The sequence below is a fragment of the Cryptomeria japonica genome, chromosome 7, assembly GCF_030272615.1.
Source record: "Cryptomeria japonica chromosome 7, Sugi_1.0, whole genome shotgun sequence".
In the NCBI taxonomy this organism is placed as follows: Eukaryota; Viridiplantae; Streptophyta; class Pinopsida; order Cupressales; family Cupressaceae; genus Cryptomeria; species Cryptomeria japonica.
The window spans coordinates 847399536-847410366 of record NC_081411.1 but is presented as its reverse complement, the minus strand read 5'-3'; the positions used below and the strand labels follow the sequence as shown (position 1 = coordinate 847410366).

At 34.3% G+C, this 10831-nt stretch overlaps 1 protein-coding gene across 1 annotated transcript; it reads left to right on the top strand.

The window, feature by feature from the left end:
• The first annotated feature begins 5852 nt into the window (after positions 1–5852).
• On the top strand, positions 5853–9073 carry LOC131074852 (probable protein phosphatase 2C 2). Its single transcript, XM_058011576.2, has 5 exons — positions 5853–6853; positions 7515–7688; positions 7869–8039; positions 8163–8342; positions 8546–9073. The coding sequence occupies exons 1-5, from the start codon at positions 6008–6010 to the stop codon at positions 8783–8785; spliced, it is 1611 nt and encodes a 536-aa protein (XP_057867559.1). The 5' UTR covers positions 5853–6007; the 3' UTR covers positions 8786–9073.
• Positions 9074–10831: the final 1758 nt, after the last annotated feature.

Below are 10831 nucleotides of genomic sequence, written 5' to 3'. Positions count from 1 at the left end.
TCCTTTGTCTTATCTATAATTTATTCTTTCCTTTACCTCCCTTGGCTGCAACTTATTTTGTTGTGTATAGATCTTCAATTCTCAAGCTCCGAGCCTATGATTTTCTTTGTTCTCAATTAAGATATATGGTCTCACTATTACTAGGAAACATAATCATCTATATACCTTATAGGTTAGCAAAAATTTCTTCTCCAAGACAATTGTAATAACCATCACAACTATTATGAGATAATATCATTTAGGGTTTTATATTTAATTAAAATTGATAAATACAAAATTAATTTTATAACCCTAATCTATTTATCCTTAAGGATTTAATTTCAATTTATATATATTTTCCCAAAGATAATAGAATCCTATGAAATCACGAGTTCACAAGGTCATTGATACTCATATTTAACAAGACAAAAATAAATCTTGATAAATCTCTTGGTACCAATAATGAAGTTAGATCATTACATTTGGTTCATTTGATGAATCAATATAAAGAACAAGAAAAAATGGTCACCACAACAACATGTATGATGGCTACCATAGTAGCAAAAAACTCTAAAACTACCCAATGATTCACTAGCAATAATTTGCTAACATACTAGATAGAATATAAATTATATTTATAATAATAAAGTCACCTCTTGACCACCAAGTGAGGTCCTCTTACCAAGTCCTAGGATTTCATCCTTAGGTTTGTAAACTACATGATTTATGTCCTTTAGTTCATTGTATATTTAAGGATTTTTATCCTTAGGTCTAGCACTGTGAGGAACAAATGCTTTGACTAGTAAGAATTCAATTTTTGAATGATAGATAGATTGAATTCCTTAAGAACACAGCCAACTTTTGATGAAATATTAGATCTACAATCACAATAATTCCTACATAAAACAACAACTGAGACTCATGATGGCCTAGGGATTGTAGTGCAACAACCAAGACAATAAATTAAACATCGTCATATTCCATTGCTCATACTATAAGTACCATTCAATTCAATAGAATAAAATATTAATAATATTTTCATAGGTGGGAAGATCTCCTTTGGATAATTCATTTAGTCAACTCTACATTAATGACATATTGAGGTTATGCAGAGGGGCAAGTCAGGTGAACTAAGAAAAAAGGTGGGAATGTTAGAGTTCGCAGTTCAAGGATATTGAATGACATATGCCATCAATAGGGAGTTGGAGAGTCAAGTAAAGGCATATTGGTAGAGAGCAGTTTCAAACCCCAATAATGGATTATATATAGAAGCTTGGATAAAACACTAAACACTTTAAAAGTAGATGGTGATAAAAAAAGGGAAAGTCAATCGATTTTGACTTACCAAAAGAGAAAGGAAATGGTTTTAATTTTCACATGAATTTATTTAAAAGACCTGACATTATAATCAACCATCTTTTTCTTCTAAACCATTTTAGGCACAAAAGTTTGTTTCACCTTCATTTTATCTTATGCCATTTCTTGAAAATTCTATTAACAAATGTGTGAAAATGTCGAGAACTTGAGTTGTTTGTGCTATGTTGTCATTGATGTCAAACTACCTTGTGTTGTCATTAATGTCACTATGTGTTGCAGATGGCCTGGAAGTGACTGTTTTGGTATTGTTGTGTTGTTTGGTGAAGATGTTGAGGTTCTTCCAAAAGGCTGATGTAGTGGAAGTTTCAATATGCAGGAAACAATATTTATGTAGGAAAAGAGTATTTAAAGTCCCAATGGAATAATTTTTTGCATTCCTCTGTTATGTGAAGATTATGTGTTGCGGCTCTGGATATAATGCTTATGTTTTATGTATATTACACTATCGGATTTGCAGGTCCTCTATTGCTCATATGGTAGAGTAGGTTATTGCTATGTCTGATAGTGAGGTTGTCTATTAGAACTGGTTCAGAGAATTCTTGGTGGATTTTGGATATGTGGTTTCAAGTGTTGTAGTTAGGAGCACATGTTTATTTGGTTTGTGCATTATTTCAGTTCAATTTTCTAGTGATAGTTTGATTGGCAAGTGGAGTTATGATGTTTTGAGTTTAGTGCTGTCAGCTGGTCTGGTTTCCATGGTTTCTAGTTGATTGTGGTTGTGTATCCTACTTGAATCATATTGTTTTGGTATTGGTTTGTTTCAAAGAATGAGTTTGGTTAGTGTTTGGGGTCTCACCATGGTGTGTGGAGATCTACAATATGTAATTTGCATTGGAGGATAGTTTTGGGCCGATTGGTTAACGTACTTTAATGTTTATCTACACGTTTCATTTGATTCCAACCTTGGAGGATGTATTAGTTTGCGCTATTCATTGGAATCGTTTGGAAAAGGATGTGTTATGATGTATTTGGGTCCTCTCTTTCACCTATAATAGACCATAATGGATATTTTAGGTTTGAGTGGCCGAATTTATGTAATGTTGTTTATCCCATTTGTGGCCGACCTAGTCAATGGTTTTAATGAATAATCTTATATATAAAGGAGTGGGGATGTGTGAGTGAAGGCATGGGATGTGTGTGAATTGACAATAAGTAGATGCGACCATGCATGAATTGACAATATGTAGATGTGAATCATTTGCAAGCATATTTGATAATGATATCTTCAATGTGACAATATTTTGAGGTAGTCTTTGAAGTCAAATATGTTTGCCATGATATTGGTCGCTTGACACAATGGTTCAAGGATAATTTCATGATTAGGAGATCTTTTTCATAGCTATTCCTTTCTTTGCTAGAAGATAGTGAGTCTCTTGGCAACCTTTTTGTACCTTGCCCTAAGATAGTGTGTCTTAATCATACAAGTCATTTGTATCTTTCCCTAAGGTTGTGTACCTTAGTTTTGCAAGTCGTCTTAGGAGCAGTGAATTTTAGAGGCACCATTGTAATAAATTATATTCATATTATGAGTGTGATACTCACCATGGGTTTTCCTTGCTTAGGCTTTTTCACGTAAATTTGGTGTTCATGTGATTTTTGTGCTTTTTGCTTTCATGATTTATTAATGTTGTGATTAGATAGTTGTGGCTTGAAGTTTAAAGATAAAAAATAAAGTATTTAGAGGTTTGGACTGATTCACCCTCCTCTTAGTCCTATGGTGTGTTTAATAGAAGTTTCCTATAATGACCCCCCTTCACAAAAGGATCACTATGTTAATTTATAGTTATGTAAAATTAAAAAACCCTCATGTGTGATTTGTTAAGCATAACAATAATAAGAATGTAATGCTTGTGAAATCAAGTGATACAATAGACAACTTTTCAAACACACCCTTCCACCTTGTTGACTCTTGAATGGACCCCAAATATGATTCTTTCTATCTTGATGGATACTAGTGTGTGGACCAAAAGTGTGGAAGTGAAGAGTGGCCTTAGTTTAGGAATAAGATGCTTCAAAAGGAATAGAGCTGAGAGCAACAAAAATGAGAGCATCAATATGATTTAGAAACAAGAGAGGGTTGTGTTCTTCCTACAAATAAGAGCATGGATAAAAGGGGGAATAAATTATGCCTCTACACTGGAGCCTACCATGTAGATAATATTTTTTTAGAGGTTCAAACCCCTAGTTCAAATAACACTAACTTTTATGACATTCCCAACATAGAACTAGCCTCGTTGGAAGACATGGATGAGGTGATGAATTTGATGATACACAACATGAAAGTGGATCAAGAAGCCTTTGAATACAAAGCACACTCACTAAATAGTTTTTCATTGAGATCAATAGGTTGGATATTAAAATGTCAGTGGGAGAATAGATAAAATATTGGTGGGCAAGGTAATCTTGAAGCTAACATGCTTTAATTTTAGAATTAGAACTACCTTCCCAAAGGTAGAAGAATTGAGGTTGAGCACCTAGAATTCAAGAGAAGAATGGACTACTTGCAAGACAATAACATGAAGGAAAGAGATGGTCTCAATGCCATATTAGTCACCTTAGAGTAGTAATCAATGGATATAAAAGAAAAATAAATAGAGTCAAGTAGAAGTTAGCAAGTGCATTATAAAAAAAGAGTTCAAATGGTTTGAAAATTTTGAATGAAAGACTAAAAACCATTGATGGAGAGATTGCTTCAATTCATTAGGTTGAAATAGATGATATAGTAGGACCCATCACTAGGGCTATGTTGAGAGAAGGATCTACAAGATTATGCTAAGTTAAATGAAAATAATATAATGAACAATTAAAGGCTATATCTAACCCTTAAGGAAGTTGTAGTTGATCCTTGTGTTTGTGGTCTCTTTCTTTGTTATGTTTATTGTCTTAAACCTAGTTTATTGTTTGTTATATTGGTGACTAACTAATAAACATAATCTACCCTTCAATTGAAATAATGAAGACTCAACTAACCTAATTTTTCAAAATGATGATTGAAAATATTTTATTTTGTTTAAACATATTTAAGATTTTTTAATATTGTTTAAAAGTAAATTTTATTTACCAATGAGTTTTTATTTATTTCAGTTTACACTTCACCCCTTATTTTCATTGTAAAACACTCTTCTATCTCTCTCACACACAAAACTGTAAGTAAACGGTCCTCAAATTCAACCCAGTATGCGTGCGCATACACACACACCTATGAATAAATGATCCTTAAATTCAATCCAGCACACAAACACACACCTATGAGTAAATGATCCTTAAATTAAATCCAGACAAACACACACCACTGCAAATAAATGATCCTTAAATTCAACCCAACACACACACAAATCTGAGCAAATGATCCTTACATTCAACCCAACCCTCTCAACTATGAAGTCATCTTTTTTTAACAAATTAACAACGACCAACTTTAAAACTAAAAAAAAAAGTCCTTCGATTCTTAATACTCAACCTACCCTTCAACTATGAAATCATCTTTGAAAACAAACCAATAAACTTCATTTAGAAATATTTTTCTCCATAATTTATTGGTCCACTCAATAACATTGATTAAAAAACCTTAAAATTATCATCACTAAATTTAAAAAAACAAAAACAAAAAAACCTTGACCCTCGCCATGACCATTTAAAAAGACAAAGGAAAAGAATTAAAAAGTAAATAGTCATATATTAAAAAGACAAAGGAAAAGAATAAAAAAGTAAATAGGCATATAAGTGGACCGAGTCATGTTGAATACTGAATAAAATTTGATGGTCCAGTCATAAAAAAGACTTTGTAACCGTTGTGTGTATATGTAGATTCAGTCAAGTCCAAGATAGACTTAAATTTGACGGTTCGGTCAAAAAAAATTTGCCACTTATTTTTGTTCGGGATTGCCTTAATATTTAGAACAAAGTACAGTAAAAATGAGGATATACACAATATAAATATATATTGTCACATTTTATATATAGATTATATCAAATATAAGATTTTTTTTCAGAAAAAAACACTCAATTTTATGGACTAAATATTTTATAATCCTAATATATAAACCCTGGACAATTTTGACGGTATGTTCGAGGTCTTCAATTTCTGCGTGTATTTTACGCAAGTTAGTTGGCCGTCAAATTTAAGCTCGAAAATGGAAGTTACCAAATTGACCGTTAAATAAACGTTACGTAAATTAAATAGCCGTTTGGACGGTGCCCGTTTCTTCTTGCTACATTCATTACGTTAAATACAGAACATCATTGTTAGAGAATTAATAAAATTGGTTTTACATATAAATCAAAAAGGCAAAAAAATTCAATGGCGTATTCAACTCCGTTTTGTTTGCGCGTTCACGAGCATAGGAAACATCAATTTTTTTTGGTTTTTTTATTTTTTTGATGTGAACTGATACATTGAATATTAATCTTTGACCGAGGATTATTCCCAAAACACGCAAATAATGAAAATTTTGCCAACCCATGCTTGTAACGCCCTTTGACCAGGACAGTTGTCATAATCAAGGTAGACCAAGACCAGATCTCAGTTTTCAACACTATAAACAAAGGAGCGGAAATTCAATAATGGCAGAACGTTGCAGAGATTTTTGATCAACAGGGATTTTGGGCATTGTGTAGCAGGAGATTCTTAAGAATCTTCCTCAAAGTTATTATGTCTTGTATGACTGTAGAACTTCCTAATAGCCTCAGATGGTTCAAGAAGGCTCAGGGTTTTGAGTTCAACAAGAGTTCATCAACAAATATGTCTTGCATTGTGGCATCAGCAACCGGTTCCCCTGTTTTGGGTTCCTGCAGGTCTCCTTCTGTAGTGGTGGGTCTTCATGATGAGATTGAATTATGTACCGGGTCTCCCTTGAGATCACCCCTGAATGGATTTCAGACTCCCAAGGGGGTTAGAATTGGTTGCAAGGATGGTGGTCTGTGCAGATCACCTATGAGCCTGAGCCATGAATTTGACTGCTGCAATGGTGGCGTGTCTCCTCTGAAGGTTAGGCATGCGGCGGCTGCTTCATCTTCTTCCTTTTTGAGGAGTTCATCTTCTTCACCCACACAGGAGAATTTGGGGTACAGGGGTCATCAGAACATCATTCTGGGGTCTAGGCTGAGGGATGTATTGGCTGCCAGAGATGTCAATCATTTGGGAATTGAGAATGGGAGTAGCAGTCCTGTGAAGAAAACCCAACAGAAAATTGTTCCTGTCCCTGTTACAGTGTGCAATCTTACAGTTAGGGTGGATGATGGATGCGAGGATTTTGAGAAGGGTGAGGTGGCCGTTGATAAGAAGCCCCCTTCCCCTCCACTGAAGAGAAAACGCCCACCAAGGCTTGATATTCCCCAATCTACCAGTCTGGAAGCACTGCCCTTGAACAAGGAGCAGCCTCCTAAAGAAATCACCATGGAGGGTTCTCATTATGCCATTGTCTGCAAAAAGGGTAGGAGAGAATACATGGAGGACACCCACAAGGCCATGGTCAATCTTCAGGGTGATTCCAAACAGGTAAGACACAGATAAAGCCCTGTATTTTGTCTTTATTTATTTTGAGAAAATAAAACTTCTGGGAACATACCAACTCATATTTCCATTCAGTAGATCTTCCGTTCTAGGGGAATCTACAATATCAAAATCAGATGCCATAAAACTTGGTCAATCTCACAAGTGAGTCACAAACCCATCGTAAATGGAATTTTTTCTGTGGAAACCCTTTATGAAAACCATTGGCTTTTGCGACTTGGGGTCGTTTTTTTAAGAAGGAACCCCTTCAACACTCCATTAAGGTTAAGCGTAACTCTTCAGTAATACCTAATCAGCTAGGAACAGATGGGTTAGTTACTTAACATTTTATCTTGTTCAGGGCTAAATTGAACTGTTTAGATATTTCAAATTGAGAAATATGCAAAATTTATCCATTACGCTGTTAGGACAAAGATGATGCAGTATCATCTTCCCACCCACTGCATCTTTTTGTTCTTGGTGTTCATTTAAAGAATGGGTATATAAGTCTAGCATAGCTATGGATAAACTGGGTAAACATTGATATTATTACTTTAACTAGAAGAAACAAGCAGCCTTGAAGCTCCTTTTTGAATTTTTTTTTGTTAGGACAATCTGTTGATGGAATGGTATAGCTGATTCCTATGAGTTCTTTATCCTTTTCCAGGCATTTTTTGGTGTATTCGATGGTCATGGTGGTCGGAAAGCTGCTGATTTTGCTGCTGAAAATATTGGTCACAATATTATGGATGCTTTGGCTAAGGTTGGAGATCAACAAGAGAACATCGTTCAGGCAGTTAGAGCTGGTTATTTAGCCACAGATGCAGAGTTTTTAAAGCAGGTTAGTCTTTGAGGATTAATGCTCTGACTCTAGAGATTCAATCTGAAGTAATTTCTGCTTGTGTTTTGTTGTTTCAAAGTTTTATTTTTGGTTTTTCAAAAATTGGTTAGGGTTATGAAAATGTTTTAAGGTTTTGAATCAAACAACTTCTCAAGCTTACACTCTTAAATCAATTTCCAGGGTGTTAGCAGCGGTACGTCCTGTGTTACTGCTCTTATAAAAGATGGCAACATGGTAGTCTCCAATGCTGGGGACTGTCGAGCTGTAATTAGTAGAGATGGCCATGCTGAAGGTCTCACTTCTGATCATCGAGCAGCAAGGGAGGATGAGCGAGAACGAATTGAGAATTCGGTAAGCAAAAGCACCGTGCTGTTTGTTGCAAAATATTATTTAATTTTTGTGTTGGAATCATTGCTGTGACCTGGAAATGCCAATACTACAATCAGTCTTATCTAATATTAATTCCTATTGCAGGGAGGATATGTTGATTGTCGCCATGGAGTTTGGCGAGTCCAAGGAGTATTAGCTATATCCAGGGGAATAGGCGATTTACACATGAAAGATTATATTTTGGCTGAGCCAGACACCAAAAAGATTGAAATTGAATCTGATTGCGAGTTTTTAATTATGGCATCAGATGGCCTATGGGATAAGGTAATGTTTTTCATAGGGATTTCTGGTAGAAACCTTATAAATTTCTCTTTGAATATGACATTTTCATAGGGATTTTTGGTAGAAAGTAGAAACCTTATAAATTTCTCTTTGAATATCACATTTTCATATGGATTTTTGGTAGAAACCTTATAAATTTCTCTGCCATAGCAATTAGCTCACAAATATTTTCTGGATTCTTTCAGGTCACCAATCAAGAAGCAGTAGACCTTGCCAGGCCTTTCTGCATAGGGGTGAAGCCAAGTGTGGAACCTTCTGAGCATGTGAAAGCAGAAGAGTTAGTAGTAGAGAATTCCAATTTGCCTGTGGAAGGCCCCCTTGCTGCTTGTAGAAAGCTTGTAGAGCTGTCAGTAGCCAGAGGATCTCTAGATGATGTAAGTGTGATGATAGTTCAACTTGGAAATTTTTGTAAGAGAATGGACTAGATGGTGGATAATGAAGCGATGACGTATTCAAGCTGAAATTGTTCATCAAAAATGCAGAATGAAAAGAATAACAAACAACAGAAGCCAGGATATTCCAAAACTCTATATACAATTCACCATTAACAACTCAATCTGGATGCATGCATCTTCCCTTATTTTGTTTAAATGGAAGATGGAAAATGCATCTTCCCTTATTTTGTTTAAATGGAAGATGCCAAGCATCTACTTTTGTACAGCAACAAAGAAACAAACTGATTCAATAATACCCTTTTGCACTTTTTCTTCCAACATGTTCTAATCTCCATACATAAAACAATATTTCTTAGTGTTGCAGCTGCCACATTCATTTTAGAAGAGGTGGCCCTGCATTTGGTCTGTTAACCTATCTGATATGTTTAATGCTAACCAAATGGAGGAATAAAGAATATCTTTGAGATCAATTAGCTTACTGAACACTGCCAACTTTTGTTTTTCCTTTGCATCTTCAATGTTTTTGGACCTCATAGAGTTTGTATGGTAATATGGTTGAGTTATTTGTCTCAATTTAGCAATCAACTTAAAGACAGGGCTAAGACTCAGAATAGTTTGGATATTTCTTGTTTAGAGATATATTATTAGTAATATCATTCAAAGGTGTTATCAGTCCATAAACATAAAAATTTAAAGTTTTATCAACTAAGCATGCATATTTATATTTATATTTATACACTGTTTGGCCGATAAATGTATCTATTTAGCAACTACTTTTCAAGAATTTTATGGGGTGAAAGAGATTTTTAATGATTTTATTGGAAAGAATCAACTTCTAAGATGTTTACGAATTTATAATTCTCTTTCTAAAGTACTACGTAAATATAAAGAATAGCAGTCCTATAAAAGGAGCTGTGAATAAAAAAGAAAGGTAAAAGAGATCAGTTCAAACGGTCACTAACAATAGGCACTAGATGCTAAATATAAATCCATGTATATACAATTGTAATCAAGTGTAAATTGCAGCTATAACCAGTCCAAACAAGGCTGATCTAACATAGAGCAATTAAGTGGTTTCAATATTACACTTTGGCACCCAGGCAGAAAATATTCACTGGACTTAAATAACCTTTGAAGTTGTCTTGCACAATGAAGATTTCTATCATCAAGCTGCAAATACTGGTACTTGATTTCCTCCAATCATTAATGATATTTAACATCTTCTTTCAGCTGGGAACATATAGAAACAAATTGTAACTTGCTTCAGCACTTCAATTTCTTGATGCAAAATGTGATTAGAAAATATGGCTGAACATCTACTTCTCCAAATTTGAGATAGTCTCATGGTATCAGCAATAACATTATTATGAAATGCATTACCCAATAAAGTATTTTTCCAGCTCAACACATGATCAAATACCGTAGGTTCCATATTTTTTTCAACAAAAAGTAGTCCTAAAACATATGTTTCAAGTTTCAATATGCTAGCAAGAAGAGCACTTGGCTAGTATAATCTTCAAATGAAGGATCTTCCATGCTAAAATTTGAGCACTCTGTTTCTTCTGTTGTCTTTCTTGAAAATTAAAATTGTGTCTTTATTAAGTCTTGGATTTAGAGCCATATTTGGAAGGTATATTTTCTCAAGGGGGAAGAAAAAAATTGATATTTGTCCAACCACGACTAGTCTTTAAAGAAGTCATAATTCAATGGTCTACAAATTTTCATAAGAAGCTCTATAGGGACTAGAGCTTCAACAAAGGTCTCAAACTTCTTATATCTATAGTTTAAACAAAAAATAATTTTTACATTTTGCAAGTCGTTCCAATCAAAGGATTTGAAATCCCAAATATCACCATATTGATGCACACCTTTTTCGAATAGATAATGAGCTTGTCTATGAAAGATAATAGCTAGTGGTTGCCCATGATATTGTACAAGCCTATTCCACTATATGGAGGAAGTCTCAAAGTTAAAAAACCATGTTGCAAATAATCATTTTTTCAATTTAGAAATCAAACAACCTTGTTGCCAAGCCTTGCAAATAGACTGTAATGGAAATGAAGCTTTAATGCAAAA

Bases quoted from the DNA above. Each gene is read 5' to 3' on its own strand.
- LOC131074852 (XM_058011576.2), top strand. From the start codon at position 6,008: ATGTCTTGTATGACTGTAGAACTTCCTAATAGCCTCAGATGGTTCAAG. The intron at 8,040-8,162 runs GTAAGCAAAAGC...TTCCTATTGCAG, and splicing joins GAGAACGAATTGAGAATTCG to GGAGGATATGTTGATTGTCG. The intron at 8,343-8,545 runs GTAATGTTTTTC...GGATTCTTTCAG, and splicing joins CAGATGGCCTATGGGATAAG to GTCACCAATCAAGAAGCAGT.